General features: G+C 39.1%; 1 protein-coding gene across 2 annotated transcripts; it reads right to left on the reverse strand.

The window, feature by feature from the left end:
- Positions 1-156: 156 nt before the first annotated feature.
- SS18L1 (SS18L1 subunit of BAF chromatin remodeling complex) lies at positions 157-18,705 on the reverse strand. 2 transcript variants are annotated; one of them, XM_072878862.1, is made up of 11 exons: positions 18,335-18,705; positions 14,561-14,637; positions 13,171-13,255; positions 12,193-12,337; positions 8,307-8,504; positions 7,142-7,306; positions 6,125-6,226; positions 5,629-5,721; positions 4,184-4,303; positions 2,519-2,646; positions 157-2,315 (listed from the first exon to the last, which is right to left on the reverse strand). In XM_072878862.1, exons 1-11 carry the CDS (start codon positions 18,401-18,403, stop codon positions 2,289-2,291), a joined length of 1,209 nt encoding a protein of 402 aa, XP_072734963.1. In that variant the 5' UTR covers positions 18,404-18,705; the 3' UTR covers positions 157-2,288. The 2 variants fall into 2 exon arrangements, with proteins under 2 accessions (XP_072734963.1, XP_072734964.1); XM_072878863.1 differs by lacking the exon at positions 8,307-8,504.
- Positions 18,706-18,774: the final 69 nt, after the last annotated feature.

Raw genomic sequence — 18,774 nt, forward strand, 5'->3', positions numbered from 1 at the left:
AATCCCTTTATCTGTTGTTTCCATTCAAAAGTCTGTGTCATAAGAAAAGTACCACCAACTTCATTTTCAGATAGTTTTTAACCTAAACAATTTTCAAGCATTCTGTATTACAAAACAGAAAATGATACAATTAATGGAAGAAGTCAAAATGCTGGCATCACTTTGTTTCCACATTAATACATAAAAATGGACAACACATTAAATAAACATTTTGTTATTAACAATTAGAAATATTAACACCAAAAATCATGTATAAATTAGGAAATAAATGTACAAACTATTTCCAAAGTGCTCTTTCAAATACATTATATACACAACATTCAAGAAGTTCTTAATGTAAGACATTTCAGATTGATGTGATGTTGCTGTTTCATTTTCAGTGTTGTTCATATTCTCTCAAAAGTATTTCAGCACTTTCAAAAACCACATAAAAGGCATATTTCCAAGCTGGCAAAGAGCAATATTGCATTCTTCTGGCTACCTGTAATATTAATATATTGTCAAGAAAACAACCTTACTTCCTTTCTGTTCCTTGCTATTTGAGAGTACTTATTTGTATGAAAACACCAGCAGGAAAGATGAGAGAAATGAGTACTGACTAAAAAAAGTCTTCTATCAGTAATTAAAATTATTAATGTAGCAAGGGCAGTGCTTGGACAACATTTAATAGTAAACTCTTTAGCTGTCCAGTTAAAGACTTCACAAGAAAAAAAAAAGTAATGAATTGAGAGATCTTTTATTTTCCTCTTGGTCTTGGTTTTTCAGAATATAAAGTACTAGAACTCAAAATCCCATAAATACACCAGTTCAGACAAAGAAAAGGAGAAAATCCTACAGAGGGTGTATTTATATTGTAAATTTGCAGTTAATCTCGTATTAAAAAATGTTCATGGAGTACAGTCATCCTAGCCTTTTGCCTCAGAGAAGTTTGGACATAGTATTTTGTCCAGCACTTACATAAGCACTTTCTAAGTGCTTTTTTCCAACACTTCATAAGAACATATAAAACTGAATAGAAGTGACTTACATTGTTCATACTGGCTTTTACATACCACGAGTTTTTATTTCTAAATTCTCCCTCTACAGGCATTCTCTCACTGACAATGGTTGACATCATTAATAGTTTCCCTCTCTATATGCATAATATCGTTTCACAATTAAAGGTGAATTTAGTTGCTTATCTGCAATAAAGATGGAATTTTTTTCTTTTACTTCTGAACTATTTCTGTCAAGCTACAAGAGAAAAATAAAAGTGATGATGAGCTGTAAGAACAGTCAACCGAAAGATTTGACAATATTTATAGTTACAATGCTTGCTGGGAAATCTGAGCAAGGGCAATGGAAGAATCAGAAATAAAGAAGGATGCCAGCCACCTGCTTGTGAAATTTGGCATGAAAATGTATATGCAAGTTATAAAATTTGGAGTAGCATATTTAAGACTGGAGTTTTGCCAGATGTTTTTCTCAGCTAAGCACAATATGAAGCAATATTGACATCTAGTAGGCTGACACTGCAGATCTCAGAGCTCCCTTCTATTTTTCTTTCCGTGATAGAAATACCTTTGTTTACATGGATATATAAAAGGTGCCTCTAGTGATTAACATTTCCTTGAATACAGGTTTTGAACCTCTTTCTGTACCTTTTACAACAGAAATGTGGACTTATGCAGATTATTGAATTATAAGACAGGGTAGTTAGCCCTGGTAGGTATTGCAGAAGTTGCAGTTAATTTTATTTTTGTCATATAGCATAGAACTATCTTCACATAAGGAATGTATCCATCCCCTTATTCTTAAGAAGTAAAGTTGAGAGCCATGGATTTCAGAGGCTGGCAGGTAATCTTCAATGCATTCAGTTAAAAAAAAGATCAATAACCTACCACAGGATACCTCCCTGGACTGAGATGTGACTGCATGGCTTTGTATTGAGCCAGACTGCAGAATAACCTGGCTGTTTTCCAGAACGGGGCACAACTGTGATCAAATGGTCCTAAAGCTATTTAGAAACATCAAGAATGGGGCGAGGGGTCAGGGGGTAAATGAAAAACTTCTGCATTGTATCAACATACAGTACTATACACAGCACCAAATATCAAACCATTAAAGCATTGCCTCGTTACCAGTAGTGCACTGCTTCATATCCAGCATGAAATGAACACTGTTCACATACAGACGCTGCTTTGTGCTAAGGGGTAACCAACATATTACAATTAATCAAAACTGCCTGTACATCCAGTTCAAAAGATGGAGATACTATTGAAATGAATCTGACACAGGATCGTATTCTTTTATTGCTGATAATTTCCATATTGTCCCTATAAAAAAGAGAAATAAAAATGTTGGAGAATGATGTATCAAAGGTTTACAAACAGTGAGTTAGACTATTTCTTTTGGTTTATGAATTTTGAAAGACCCACTGAAGTATCACCAATACCCCTGCACCAAATTATCAGATAGATTTATATGCGGAGCTAACAGCTAAATCTGCTTTTTCATAGCAGAGATTTAGACAATTTACCTGCTCATAGCCATAAGGCCTCTGTTGCTGAGCGGATGGGCCTGTCTGAGAAGCTCTGTAACTTCCATATTGCTGCCCCTGTCCCTGTTGGTAGCTGGAATACTGTGAAGAGGCTCCTTGTGCAGGACCTGAGAAGACAGTGAAATCTATTACTAAGGCTTGATTTGCTAGGGGGAGTTCTTATGGTTAACATAATGTAAAACATGATGGTAACAAAGTAAGCTCTGCGAGTATGAAGTGTGAGTAAATTCTGCCTAGACCTCCCCTCTAGCTTTACACTAGAAAGTGTTAAGACTAATAATGATCTAGTTGCAGCAGTGTAAACTTCAGTTCAGGTTTTAAACTTTGCTCAGAAAATGTGATATGCTTTTAAGTGATTTGCCTCTCTGAAATCTGTATTGGTACCGCTTAGTTACTACCTATATGCAAGCTACCTGGCCTTTATTTTAGTAACAATTGCACGTTTAACTTCCTATTTAATCTGGCTGTGCCACCGTAAGCACTGCTGACCAGGCAGAACCTAAGAAATCTCTTGCATATAGAGATAATTTTAAAAAACATGGAAATCAGACACACAACTGCACAGGGATATTGATTTCCTTTTATTTGGGACTGTATATTCTGTGTCTAGACTTCTATGTGTACTTACTTTTTAGCATTATTGGTGGATTTTTATGAAGGAGAACCTTTAAAAAGAGGAGGCCAGATTTTAACATCATAAACTGAATTTTGGGTTTAATTTCACAGAATATGTCTGGTTTGAGTAGTCCAAACTATCTACTGGCACTGCAGAGTCAGGTGTTAGTAATTTAATTAACTTTTTAGTCATGTAGGTTCTATTTCATGAGATCTTAGATTTCTAAAATGGATTTGCTGTTTATATCAACATGAATTTATCGAGTTTGGCTAACATTGCCAGTTCAAGGTCAAGTACCACCACATTTGGGAGATGCATCAGCAATCCCTTGCCTTCAAGCTAGTATTTACATTATTCCAATCTCTCTGGGCCCCGTTTTTGTACTCAATAACCCGAAATGGTTTCTTTCTCCCAAAGGCTGCGGATACATACAAGATGCCTCCAATCGGTCAGCAAACTCAAAGACAGCCATCAAACTCAGATTCTTTTAATGGCAGTGGGGAGATCTGCTACTGGTGACCTGAAGGGTTCGAAAGCCCTGCGCCAGCATTAGCTGCATGTTCAAAGCACTTTCACTTTTTTCCTTTCACCTCAGTCCCTCGCCAAGGAATAAAACCCCTCTGATGTAGCAAGAAATCTCAGTGAGGGAGTAGTGGTTCTCTGGACTGTTAATGTTATTTTTTCGTATCAGTTGCAGAACTATTAGATGCATAGGAGGCCTGAGAATCCAGGCAGTCACCTCCTGCCAACACGTACCAGGAAGCCAACGTAAGGCAAAAGTGTACTTTCTAATTTTCTTTCAAAAGGGAGAGGGATTCAGGATGCTGACATAACAGTATGGAATGCCGTGCTACACTAATGTGTTACTGCCCAGAATCCCCTTTACATGTTATGCTCTTTGGCTAGTTTTGGTATGTGGATGTCCAAGGTTAATCAAGGAAATAGTTTACAGCATATTTTAGCTTAGGAATGGAGGCATCAGGATGAAGTATTGCAAACACTCGACCGGTCAGTGACAGTTTTCTTACCATATCCTTGCTGTTGTCCTGGGTAGCTTTGTTGATTTGGGTATTGCTGCTGGGAATATGTTTGCTGTTGTGCAGCTCCCTGTTGGTATCCTGCCTGCTGCTGGCTGTACTGAGAATTTCCTAAAGAGGGAAAAATTGAAATAGTCTGGTTATAGATGAGGCAGGTTTTCACTGTACATGTGGATCATAAGGAAAACAAAGGCGTAAGGAGCCTTGGTCTGGAACTCATAGGCAAGTACTCTTTTCAGATATAGATGATTGCATTTTGCCAGTCAGGATGTTTATTTCTTCAGTGATTTTTAGTGCTTTTGAACAGGAGGGAGTTGTTTATTTATACACATCACTAAACAAACAAATAAACAAGCAACCTGTTCCCCAAAGGATTTTTTTTACCCCAGAAACGTTTCAGAAGAAAAACACAGAGTCACAAAGATAAGGGTGCCAGGGTAAATAGCCAGTTTCTCAAGAAGCCCTCCCACTGTATTTTCTTCCAGATAATGATGTTTATTCATATATCCCAGAAAGACCACTCATCTACTTCTTACTGGCATTTTTTGAAATACCTATGATGGAAATTCCATTTGCAGTATCCTGAAACAACAAAATGAACAGCGACTATGCAGACGATGTTGGTTTTCCTAAATGCCACCTTGCTGTATCATAATTAAGTTACTATTTTGCAGTTAATTTAGAGTTCAGATATCTTAATAGTATCACTGAATTTACTGACGTGCTACTGTTGAAAGTTTTTTAGTGGTAGAATTGCAAACTCATAGTACTGGTGATTTTCAAAGATTAGTTTCATTTAACCCATTGTTTTTCACAATTTTTAAGGTGAATTAAGTAAGATTAAAAAAAGTTGGTCCTGGAATTAACCAGAATGCTTTCTTACTTTAGAGAAATTTCCATTTATGGCTGCCATTTTTTTCCAACTCTGAACCCCATTTCTAACTGCAAGCATGTTAGTTTCCCTTTGGCAGCATAACCTTTTACTTTAATACAGCTGGTTTTATTTGCATTATATAAGATGTTTGTTAAAAACAGTTTTGTAAGAGTGGTATCCTGGAAGTCTTTTCTCTTACTGCAAAAAAAAGTTTAACATCCATAGCTATAATTCCACCTGCCTCAGCTACAACTGAGGATCATTTTTCTAATGAATATGAGGCTATGCACAAGTTGTTAGTGATCCCACAAGGTGGCACAGCATAACTGCCTCACAATACACTTACTGATATGATACTGTGTACACAGTCTGATATAGCCTTGGTATAAAAAAATGCTATACATAGCTAAATTCTATTTCCTGGTCACTCCTTAAGTAATAGCTAAGTAGCAGTTAGTGATGCAGAAATTGCAAGTCACATTTTACATTTTCATAAGCATTTAATTAGTATTTTAGGGGATTGGAGCTTTGGTTTACAAAGACTGCCAATATATTTTCCTACCTCCTTCATAATAGTGTTGTGTAGAGTCGTCAAATGACCTGTCATAGCTCTGCTCAGTATAGGATGACTGCTGATAGGCATAATCACCATGTCCTACAAGGAATTGCAAAGATTGATCAGATACATTGTTAATATAACTATAGATCTATTGTTGAATGATATATTATGAAGCTGCTTATGCAGAAAGATGAGGCTAAGAGGAAATACAGACCACTTAGATAGGCGGTCAAATACATGGCAAGGAAAGTCACGCCTATGGATAAATCTCTTACATTTACTAATCCCAACTTGGCTTTGTGCTCTTTTTGAAACAGTTTGGATAGCAGGGTGCACTGATGCGTATGTTTGTGTACCAGGCTCCCACACCCTGGAGTTAGAATTTTCTAGCATTTAAATTGGAAATGGATCGTAATGGGTTTGCCATGTCCTTGTATGTGGCAGTCATGCTGGTCTGCACTTCAGCAGTATTATAGTGAGTACAGCTCAGAGGAATTACCATCCGGATAATATTGCTGATTCATAGGTTCTGATGAGCCTTGTCCATGACTGTACTGTTCACTGTAATATTCTTCCTGACCCATGTACTGCTGCGAGGAACCTGCAAGGCAAACACAAGAGAGAGCAAACTGAGCCTGTGGACTCCTAAGGGATGTTTTTTTCTTATCTAATTTATTTTTAAGAAAACAGCATTTACATCTGGATAAGTAAACAAGCTGTGTATGTTGAGAGCAGTTTCAAAGATGTTTTGCTCACTAGAAAAAGGAAATAAATTTGTATTCTCAGAAAAAGCTGGTTGAAATTCAAGTTACACAACTGTCAGTAACAAGGCCTAGGCCTAAACCCACTCACTTCTGTGGCAATACCAAAAGTAATGGCTACATTTCATCTACTAATCTGAGTTACTGGAAAGCACAGGAATGTATTCCATGCTCAAGAACACAGAATTAAATATATTTTAATTAATGTATTAATTTGTTTCTTAGCAAAATTCAGTTTATGTTAGAATCAGTCTAGCAGCTTTATTACCTCTTAGAACTTTTTCCAGAGAGGTCTTAGAGCATGGTAGTTATCCTCTGGTGTTTTCCTTTCCTTGGCCTAATTTTTCATACTAATTGCTGGCAAACTGTATCTTCTTTGCAGAAATGTGTTCCTTGTTAACTGTGCCATGTTACGGCTGATCCAATACCATTTGAAAGAACTGAAAAGATTCCCAGTGGCTTGAGTGAGCTGTATATCAAATTGTTCATCTTTTCGTTAGAGATATATGATCCCTTTTAGACAGAGTTATTTTTCTACACACCTGAAATAATTAAATAGATAAATCTTGAAAATAGATTAAAGTTCATCTGATTGTCATGATACTTCCACCACTCGAGATTTCCTGTGTTCCCGGATGGGATTCCCTGTTCATAAATGTGACTTGGAAACTCTGTTGACTTACCTACCCCACAGGACAGACCGAATATCATCAATCTGATAATAATTATATCAATAATCTAATAATAGATTTTACCTTGCTGTGAAGCTCTGTACGGGCCCATTGGTCGCTGACCCATCATGCTGTTGCCTTGGTTGCTCTGACTCATCATGGCAATGGAGGACTGCCCCTGGTAATGCTGGCTCCCTCCTTGCGCTGAGTTGTAATGTGACGTTGCTGCTTGCTGGTGCATCATGGAGACTACAATGTACATGGAAAATACAGTTTTCTAAAAGGATGTGACAATTCTCTCCCTACTCTCTTTGGAAGCAAGTTAAAACCTTCAACTAACATGCATCCTGATAATTCTGTGAATTTTCCACAGGGGGAGATGTTTTCCTACTACATGTATTTAACTCTTCTGCACTGTAATACAGAAAGGACGTTATTACATGGTCAGTTCTTGCCATTAGCTTCAGTCAGACATTTAAAAATACATCTAGCCTTGATTATTGTTAGTTTATTTTAAAGAATGTAATCATTATTACAGTAGGATTGAAGAAAGAAATAAGAACTGATATTTGTTCCTCTCTACCTCCTGACTAATTCATTGCTGCATTTCTTTTCTCATCAACTCTTTCTTCTACTTCCATCTTATTAGATACCTAATGATTATACAGTTTAAATAAACTGACATTCTAGGATTTATTTGATCCCTAAATTTCATATTGTCGGAAAGAATTCTTAAGCATTGGACATCCCATTCAATATTCAGTAGCAAACATTTTTACAAATTAAGAGATTAATTCTGAGTTGTCTGCAAGTTTCTCTATGCCCTACAAGCAGTGTGAAGTATCAATAAAATAACAAAAATGGGGTAGTAATGTACAAACAGTGAACGTGTAATACTCTTTGGCAGGCTCTTTCAGCTCGGATAAAGGTGCTTCTCAGATCCCGCCCACGGTTGTGGGATTTGCTGCCAGGGGCTATCAGACAGTGCTGCTGCACTTTTAGCTAACCCTCTTTTCCCCAACTCATTGCCAACCGTAGCAAGTCGGTGTAAATTAAAGCCAGTCTGAAACTGTTCAGACTTACACTGGTGCCTGACACCTTGAAATTCAGAGATGTCTTAAAGCTGTCTTTTCCTCTTGGATTTTTGTCGCTGTCTACAGAAAATATTTACAGAACAAATTCATGTGTGGTAAACCTCTGAGGTCACTGAAAAGTCAAGTTGGCCCAGAAGGAGGAAGAGGGAGTTTACCTGGATTAGACTGCATGTTGATGTTTGTTCGAGAGACATAATTGCCTATTGACCCCTGGCCTTGCATTGGCACATTCTGAGATGCAGGCACTGTATGGCTATAACCAGGCCCAGTTCCATGACTGCTGACAGTCATACTCAGAGAGGTCGTGGGCATAGTGTTCTGGCCTGACTGCTGCATAGACACGTGATTAGGACCTAGAAAAATTAAAGAGAGCAACAAGAAAATCTGTGCTATTATTGGCAACGTACAGTGAGCATTAAAGCCCTCGCGGCCTTTCTAAAATACCTGGTGATAAGGCAAAACAAAACAAAAAAAGTCCTCATTATTAAAATTCCCTGTTATCTACAGACAAATTAAAACTGCCTACTGCACAGTCAGAGTGATCCTCCTCTTCCTGGCAGCCAAACCCAGGCTGTACAGAACTGCAGACAGGAAGAACAAAACCAGCAGCAATGCCCTACAACCAGTTCCTTGCAGGCAGCAGAATTAACAAATGCCAGTAATTTCAGATACTTCAGAAAATACATGGACTCTGGAAACATCCCAGCCTTCTGAAATTTGCCCTTTCCTTCCTCCTCTCCTGCTGTTGACTCCTCTTCCCCCTTCACACAGACAGTGACAATGGGACGGCACAGTAGTGGCTGAGAAACACCCTGCACCTTGCTGCATCCATTTGGTTCCTCTATAACCAACTAACCTTCTTAGCTGGGGCTTAGCAAGTACCAAGGGACCCTCTCCTCAGAGTACAAGCCTGTCTCTCCCTTTCCTGAAGTTTCCTGAAAGTACCTCAGACTTTTGGAAGATAAATTTTCCAAGTCACCATCACGATCCCTGTTGTCACAGTACTCCCTTTCCAACATCACTGTCAGACTGCTCCAGTTATATCCTGGGTTTGAAGAGTATCATCCTGCTTACCTGGCAGTATGCTTATTTTTTAAAATTCTGTTGCTGTTGGGTAACTAAAATTGGGGAGAATCTGGTCCTTACTTTTCATTGTTTGTTGCTGTATATACCTTTATGAATGAGTTTTAGAAAGTTGTTTTCATTGTGTATTGTTACTATCTAAATTGTGATAGTGTGTATTGTTGTCTGTCTAAATTCAGCTGTATTGTTGCCAATCTAAATTAATTTAGGTAGAATGGAAGACGTGCAGAATCCCTAGAAGAGACAGAATTATGTTGTAATGTTTAGATAATGATATTTTAATTAATGGTTATTAAGTGTATCTACAGCCTCTGAAAAATGTGTCTAATTCTCTTAGTACAAACCTCATTAATTACTCTTAATGGTTTTTATAGACATGAAAATGAGAAAATTTGCTGTAGATTATTATATTTTCCTCTGATGGGGAGATGCAAGCAGCATTTTCAACAAGAGATAGAGAGCCAGCTCTACTGAAATCAGTGGAGCCAGGTCAATATACCGCTACAGAGATCTAGCTCTGTGTTTTACTACAGTTTTGGATGTCTTGTAAAGCTGATACTTCTACTTGTGCAACACAAGACCCCATGGTGTTTGAATGGAGCTAGCCCTTGCTTTGGGTGAGAGATGGAGTGAAGCAAGTGTTGGTAAACCTTGCCGTATTTGCATGGAAAAACTTAGAGAATCTTGGCCTTCTTTAAAGCAAAAAAAAAAAAAAAAGGTTTGTCTAATTTGTGATTGTAAGGGAAAATATGAAAGCTTGACCAAAAGTGTTTAAACAAAAACACTAAAACAATAAGATAAATACAAAGCATTGAACCTCTTTTGTACTTTCATGAATCTAAGGCAGTTGGGTTTTTCTTTGAAAGGCCTCATTCATGATTTCTGAACAGTTAAAATTCTCAGTTGGGCCCAATTCTGTCCAGAGGCAGCTGAGTTTCACTGGTTGGTTTATTGAATCTAATGGGTTTGCCTGCAGGGCTGTGGCATGAAGAATCACGGACTTGTGAATGGTGGATTACTGGAAATCTCAGTGGGTTGTTTTTTAACTTGTCCCCATCAACAGAATTATCATTACAATTGACCTAGCTGCCACTACGGAGAGTTGTCATGTATGTAGGGAATTACCTAGTTACTGTCCTGCAGAGGTGATTCCAGTCCTGTTCCTCAGTCCTGACTGAGGACAATAAAGACAAAAATGTAGTAGCTTCTATGTCTTCTTCCCTGTTCTTCCCTGTTTTACAACGCTGTACCTGTTCATTACAGACTTTTGTCTCTATTGCCATTAGATGAGAAATTTTCACGAGTACTAGAGCCCATATATTTGAATTGTTTGTGCATATTTATTCCTAATTTCCAAAAAAACGCTGTCCAACAACTGTTGACCAATGTGAAATAATTTCTCAGTCTCAAAGTCTATCTGCACATCAAGACTGCTGTGTCGTATAGCATCATTGTGCTAACTTGGTTCTAGCTGGCACAAAGACAGTAGCAGTAGAGGCCGGCAACCAAGGGGAGTATCCCCAAGCCCAAGGGTGTGAGGGTCCTATACTCACAGCAGGCACTAGCAGCACAGCACACGCCATCACTGCTGCTGTTACCGAGGCTGCTTGGAAGGTGCAAGCTACTGCATTCTCAGTCACATCTTCATTTTGAAGTGTAGCTATGTCCTCAGTCTTGTTTCCAGTGGACTGATATTTTCATGATAAAATACCTGGCACTACCCAGGTGACAGAGTCTCAGTGACTGGGCAGAGAGTGAACTACCCTGGGACCCTCACGACTCAGGCTGGCTTTTAGTACTGGGCTGGGGCAACATGAGGTAAACTGCCCCTCCTGCTTCTGTTCTGTGGATGACTCGTGTCTTCAGGACTGCCAGTCTGGTTCTTTCAATCAGCACTAAATTACTATAAAGAACTGGAGGGTGGGGGGCAAATAAGAAAAACCAGCAACAATAACACTGAAAATGTAGAATCTTAGTAACACAAAACAATGTTTTGACTGACTTATTATCATACTTATACTAGGTAATAAACCTTTCAAAAAGAAGGCCCAGATAAATTTAATAAGTTTGCTTTACAAGCTGGAACTATTTAAAGTAGGTACCTCATCCATTAGTTTAAAAGGTACTATCAGCTTGACCACAAATAGATTTTTTAAAAGTCAGAAGTAATTTCATGGCTTGCATCTGCTCTTGAGTCCCCCTGCCAAAGCCTGTGATTTTACAATTAGATATTTCTATTTATAGAAACTGTTTTCTCTCTCTGTCACTCTGGGAAAGACCCACAGAAACAAGAACTGACTAAATAACTATGAACTACAAAATAAATAAACAGGTTATTCATACTATAAAATACATAGAGTGAAAAAAAATTTTTTTTTCCTTTCAATTAGTTTCTTTTATGTTACATGAACAAAAGAAACAAATAGACAAAGTATATTATCTTATCCATATGAAATGTCCGTGCAAACTCTTTGGCTATGTAGTACAATCTCTGCAAGCTTCTGTAGAGGACAAAGAGTGATGCAACACCGAATTCTTTTTAAGAAGGCATGTATCCTGGAAGGTCTTTGCAATCTAAAGGCTTGGTTGTGTGGTTAGTCATGCAAGCAATTCCATTTTACCCTGGCCAACCCCACCAACTTCAAGAGAAAAATACCACAATATGTAATTTTTCTTACTAAAAACTTGATGCATCTTTACTTGGTGATTTTCATACGCATTTTTAAAAAAATATTTTTAATTTCCCCTACAGAAATACTAAGCAGATTGGAGTCCTTGCAGAAGCCAACATCATTACTGACTGTAGCCATTTTGTGATGATTTCAGCATGTGCCTGAAATCCCCATATGCCTGAAAGGTGAGTTAAGAGAGGTCTTTTACAGCTCTGTAAGTATATTCTGCATTAATGATTTTGTTGCCAAGCAACAGCAAAGCAGCACAAAGGGGACCGAAGCTCACCATTGCTAATCTGACTCTGCATGAGGGAGGAAGGAGGAAGGCCCGTCCCAATTGCGTCGCTGAGATTGCTCTGTGAATGGAGAGATTGGTTGGATGCACTCTGAGTCATTCCTCCTGGGCCCAAGTTTATGTTTTGCGTTGGTGGCTGCAAATAACAAGGAGGAGAAGCAAATTTTTGGTTAGGTTTTAATTAGAAAAATAATAACCCCCAAATTAGCCTGACTATGACTAAAAACTGCCTCAACTAAATATGTTTTTCCTTCACTTTTGGGGCTTGCTTGCATAAACCTTTCTTCGTTTGACTACTATGTGTGAATGACATTCAGCATGATACAGAGAAGCCGGCAGGCAGCACAGTGAATATTGTAAAATTGTGCTTATAATAGAGTCTGGCTTCTGTGCCCATTCTTCCGTAGTTACATGAATTACATTTTGTGCTGGTCAGAACATAACTGCTGAGGGGATATGCATTAGCAAAGACAATACAGAAGTGTGTTGACAAACTGACCTTTGTCAAGCATAAAGCTATGCTGTATTTTGTGTTATGTGTGATACCTCCAAAATCAAGCAATTTAGCAAGAATAACACAATGTTTAAAGACAAACCAATGCCCAAATGCTGAATTAGATTTTTGACATAAAATAGTGGCATTTTTTTCCTGTGTAAAGCATACAGTGAGAATAGGTAACGAATAATGAATCTAGAGCAAATGGAGCCTGTTCAGATCCGTACTACTGCACCATTTAGAGTATATAGACCTTGAGCTACAGAGACAAGAGATTAACACAAGTGTCCTAAAGAATGTGTTTTAAACACAGTAAAAGTAGCTTTAGATTTTTTTAGTGGTCTACTTGACACCTTCAAAACTTTTAGCTGGAAAAATACTAAAAATGGTTTATTGACAGTGATCAGTAACAGAATCAAAGAGCATTTCTCTCTGGCATAGTAAATGCACCTGATGGTAGCACTGGTACTTACAGCAGGAAGCAAGGACTGCATATTCTGGTTAGAATCTGCTATTGTTGCCAAGTAAACCAGGTTTCTGTGCAAGATTTGTTGGTATCTACAGAATAAGGAGTAAAGCTTATTTGGAAAGGGTTAGCAATACAGAAAATTTCAAACCTTTCTCTTTTTTTTTTTTTTTTGCTATGTACAAATGATTAGTTGAATTAGCCCACTTTTTACCTGTCATAATAAATAGCAATAGTAATGACCTATATCTGTGCTGTCATACTTTTCATCAAGGATCACCTCTTTCACAAATGGGTAAACTTGGGGGAAGGGAGAGGTAAAATACACTCTCCTTTGAAAGCACTTTGAGTGAACTGTGAAGCTGGAACCTCAGTCTTTGAGTACTGACACCCGGTCAGCTGCTCTAACAATTAGCCACTTTTTCTTCCTCTGTTTAACAAGGGTCCTTGTAGTAATGAAATTCCAGAACTCCAAAAACCAAAACCTGTTTGCCCTGCCAGCAAGCTGGGAAGAACACGATTTTTTTCAAGAGTGCTCTAACTGGCGTGTTTACTCAAGTAAGCACCACCAGAACCATTTATGCTTCTTCACAGTTCTTGATGAACTGGAAAAGCTTGTAATAAAGAACAGGAGGGCACCCAAAAGCAAACTAACAGCGGTGCCACTGAGCAAACTGAAGAGTCAAACTTTTGGAAACAGGGAGGGTTCCAAGAAGGCGAGAGAAAATGCTTTTTTAGCCTGAGTTTTCTTCTGATAAGGGGAAAATGGCTGGGAAGTGGGGAAAGTGGCAAAAATGCAGCCAGAATGGTGACATGACTTCTTTAGCAAAGGTCGTGTCAATTTTTGAGACAATCTTTTTTGAAAGTACAGCTTTCTGGGTTTGGCCCCATCACTTGACCTTTCATGGGGCAGATTGGCTATTCTTCCTGACTGAGATTTAACCCCTAAAGTTTATAAAAGTATTTTGCTTTCAAGATTAGGAATAGTAAGCAGTGATACAAACTGGTACGTCTACATGCATATTGTTTTAGCCATAGATAACCACATGGCTGATCCTTGACATTTAATTACTTTCTGATTAAAATGTTTTACTAACTTTGTACCTGATTCTACCTGTATTTAATGAATCTGCATAGAGCAAGTGGTCCAATAACCATAATTGTTTATAATTATTTTAATAAATGATCTGTTAAAAATATTGTAAATACTAAATAGTCAAATACTTCAGAAAAAAACCTCTGTTCCAAGAACAATATACATTTCTTAATACAAGTGAACCTAAAAAAATAGTCCAACCATTTTCTCAGTGATCAGTGAACAGAACTGTTCACAGTACTGTTCTTGAGAAAAAGTAGACCAAAAATTTCTAACATACTCCAAAACTCATAATACTCACTGAGTACATTCTGCAGTTTTCCCCTTGCTCTGATAATCCATAATACATTGTATTAGGTGGTGATTTTCATCTAGCATCTGCATAAAAGAAATACGATCAAAACACGTTACTACCAGAATCGTATTAAAGTTCTGTGTTTTTGTGATACTCCACATTCACCCTTCTTGGCAGTGGATGGTGTTTTGTGCAGTTTTGTTGCCTTGGGATATTACAAAGTAATATGACTTTATGTGACTTTATTGTCATGTGACTTTATTGAGCCAGAAGATTGTGCTTTTCAAATCATTCATTTATCAACAGTTATCTTTAAATGAGTTAGTTCAAATACCCAACACAGAAGAATTAATGGACTTACCTTTTTTGCTCCTTAAATGGCAGACAGATTTTTATGCTGAAGAAGGAAAATGCTTTCACTATGAAATACCTCTGCCTCATTCTAAAAGATCACCCAACCCTTTCCAAAACTTCAGATTTTACTTACATGCCTACTTTCAAATAAGAAACATACTTTCAAACAATTTAACCTACTAGTTTTCCTGCACAGGACTAGCGTGTGCAGGCTACTGAACTTGATGAAGTATAAAATTTGCATTACTAGATCTACTGAAACCACATTTAAGAGCATTACATCCCAATATGTCCTTTGGGGTAGTTCTAATACAGGGAGGACTTAAAATGAAAACACAGAGTAATTATATATCAGTTAATTTATGTGTATCAGTGGCTGCTAGCTTGGCTTCATTCAAGAAATTCTAGTGACTCACTTGTTCCAAGAAGATCAGAGCTGCTGGACAAAATGACCACTGACCTTTATTTAACGAACTTATAATACAATTAAAAGCTTAAAATATCCTTTAATTTGTTTTAAAATTTCAAATACAATAGTTTGTCTCTTTCCCCCAGCTTTCTTGTGAAGGTGGCAAGCTTTCTGCAGGTGAATAAATGGAAAAATAACAACAGTATTTACAAATTTAGATTTGCCTCTGGCAAAAACTCACTACATAATACAGCTTATAGGTACTGCTGCTATTAAGTGCTTGCAAGCCTGGGCCTTTGAACCACGGTGTCATCAGGGTAGAAGAACTCTTGAGGAAAGAATAACATATGTTTTCATATGAGCTAAATGTGAATTAATCCGTGTAGGTATGTGTTCTGATCAGAACAAATTCTTGACCTGTTCAGATGCAAACAAGGGGCTAGATCATAGGAAAATGAGCAGAAGAGTCTTTCTGAGGCACTTGCAGTCTAGCTCATCACTCCCTTAGAGAACTCCACTTGTCCTGCTTCTTGCTTGTAATTTGCAGGCTGGTCTTAACTTTGCTGGACGCCCTTGTCCATCACAGGCTCTGACTGCGGGAGCTTGCAGTGATCCCCTGTGGCTCACGTCAGCGAGGGTCTGAGGAACAGAGGCGTTGCTGTGGCCTGCCAGGGCAGGTCGGCAGGCTGCTCTCTCAAATGCTGACAGGGAACGTCAGAGCTGTGTCAGTCAAGAATCCATGTTCCTCCTGCGTGCATGCCTATGCTCACATGGCAACCCGGGTGCAGCATATAATTTTAACAGAAAATAGTCCTGCCTGATGCACAGCGCAGCTCTTTGTTTCATGCTCTGTACTCATTGTACAGAATTTTCACCTGTGTCAGTGGAAATTCTGTATGCAGAATTAGCGAAGAATATAAACCCGTCCTTTTCAGTTTCCACAACAGATATCACTGACAGTATTTTCACATTCAGTTAAGATGCGTATTCAACAGCAAGAGTCCAAGCAATATGACATATACATGTGTCAGAAAAGGGCTATGCATCTATGCTTAGCTGAAAAACATTTTGCTTACTGAAAAAGGAATCAGGAATAGCTCTTTTCCTAACTTACTAGGAAAAAAGAACCGAGTTCTGATCTCCATTACACAGAAGAAACTGAAGTTTACTGCCCTGCAAATGCTATTTGATGAAGTATTTTAAAGCACCACCATCCCTGCTGTCTTGTCAAAAGCTCTAACTTCCTCCATGTGAAATCTATTTTAGGAATAGTTGGTACTGGAATAGTAACAGCTTTGAAAGACCATCAAAATTGAGTTAATAAATAAAAATAAGCTGCTTATATATTATGAATGCAAATAGGAATAATCTTGGTTTTCAATTAAATTGGTATGTGTTCTAAAAAGCTCACTTTAATGAGGATTTTTTGAGTTCCTAGCCCAGCACCCACTCCTTCTCTCACTGCCCCATTTCTGTGCTTGAGTGCAAAGCCCACCTAGTTACTGTGCCTGCGAGCCTCTTCCTCAGGATCACCGCCTGCCAAAGAGAAAATCACTGCCGACAGCCCAACGCTGATGAGCAGTCCTGAAGAAACATGCCAGCAAATGCACCCGAGATGGGAAATGTTTTTATACATTATTGGTAAAGAAATAACATTTTGAAGCTTCCATAAAGTTTATGAATATGCAAAAAGGAAAGGGCTTGAAAATCAAACTGAACATACTTTGGCTGCCCTTTGTCTGTGGATACGGTCATGGTTTTAAGTACAAACTCTCTGAATTATGAATTTCTGTCCTAACCCCAACCAATCTGGAGGTTAGAGAAAAACTTATCCACTGAGTCTGAAATATTTTAGTCTTTAAAATTAATCGGTTCACAATACTGCATGTGGTGCAGGAGCTACACCAAATGGGATTAGTTTCCAAATAGTGTCCTGAGATTTGAGTCATCTCTTCAGTCTCTCTTACAGCAGTTTGTTCTGCCTTAAACCTCTCTTCTGTCACAGTCTTCCACTGAGGTTTTTTTCCCTAGAAGTGATAAATTGGTACCAGATAACAGTTTGGCTGCAAAACCCACTGATGAGCGGTTAATTGCCGTATTAGCAATGGCACTTCTTTGCTGGTCACTATTTACGAACGGACCATGTAGAGCATACACACCTCACTTCACCGCGCTACGCAACTCTGCCTAAACAAAATACCTATGCACTGGGGAACACGGAGAAAACACGGTAGAAGTACAAATGACAAATAGCGGTCAGAGTAAAAACATGCACGTTCTTTATCGGTATTTCCAGCCTCTTCCTTACTGACCGTTGCCTTCCGCAGGAGGAAGGGGGTGTCAGGCATGTGTGCACAGTCCCTGCCGTCAACCCTGCGAAATAGGAAACAATAACTTCCCAACCGGGAACCCTCTGCTTTGGCCTCCACATGAGACCCATGCGGAGATCTCCTCTTCAGAGAAAATCTTTCAAAACCTTTGTTTGTCATTAAACATCAACAAACACAGCCTGAAAAATAATAATAGTATATGAAAAATACCGGTGATCGGTGCTCCCTCTATCTTCTGAGAGATTAACATTCTGCATCCAAATACAAAAGAAAACCCTTGCAAATTCAGTATTTTCTTTTAATTCATTTTTGAGGCTGGGGTTTTCTGGGGCCAGAAGCTGACATACCATCAGAAATCAATCATGTCTCTGCAGATTTATTGCAATTTCCCAATGTATTATTGGCAGCTTTTTTCCCCCTTTGCGAGCAGCAGAGATAACGTGCCATCCCAATTTTATTCCCCAAGTCCTTCTCTCGCTCTCTTTGCAGGGATCTGAACACCTTTGCTTTGTTCCACCTCCTCCTCCTCCTCCTTCCCCCACCTCTCTCTCCAGCTGTCCATCTCTGCAGCCCTCGCAAATTCACTAGTTTTCCTGATCGCCCTAGAAATAAGCCTCCTTCCTCAGCTGCAGGAGCAGGGACGGAATAAATGTCTAAAATTGTCTGTATAAAAGCATGCTTTTTTACCTTCTGGATAGTTTGCTGGGTGACCTCCCCTTTGCCTCTTGGGCGAGCAGAAGCAAAGGCAACCGACATGGTGGGGTTTTTTTATGTGTCTATAATATATTGGTTCCAGGCTCTAATAATATTGTTATTATCTGGCTATTGCCGTGCAAAGATTCTCCGCAGTGCATGGGGAGGGGAGCCGGCGCAGATGGTACGATCTGCGCCCCGCAATGAGCCATGGGCACCGCACCACCAGCCGGCACGCACCGCCCTCGCCTCGCCGCCCGCGCCGCCGGCTCGGGGCGGGGAGGCGGCGGCGGGGATTTGGGGAGGGGGCGGGAGGCGGCCGCCGTCGCCCCCGCCGCCTCCTCCCCGCCGCCGCACATGGTGCGTCCCTGCTGCTGGGCTTCCTGTCGCAGGCGAGCGGCATCTCCCTGCCTTCGCCAGCAGCCGCCAGCTGC

This window comes from Ciconia boyciana, chromosome 14, assembly GCF_034638445.1.
Source record: "Ciconia boyciana chromosome 14, ASM3463844v1, whole genome shotgun sequence".
In the NCBI taxonomy this organism is placed as follows: domain Eukaryota; kingdom Metazoa; phylum Chordata; class Aves; order Ciconiiformes; family Ciconiidae; genus Ciconia; species Ciconia boyciana.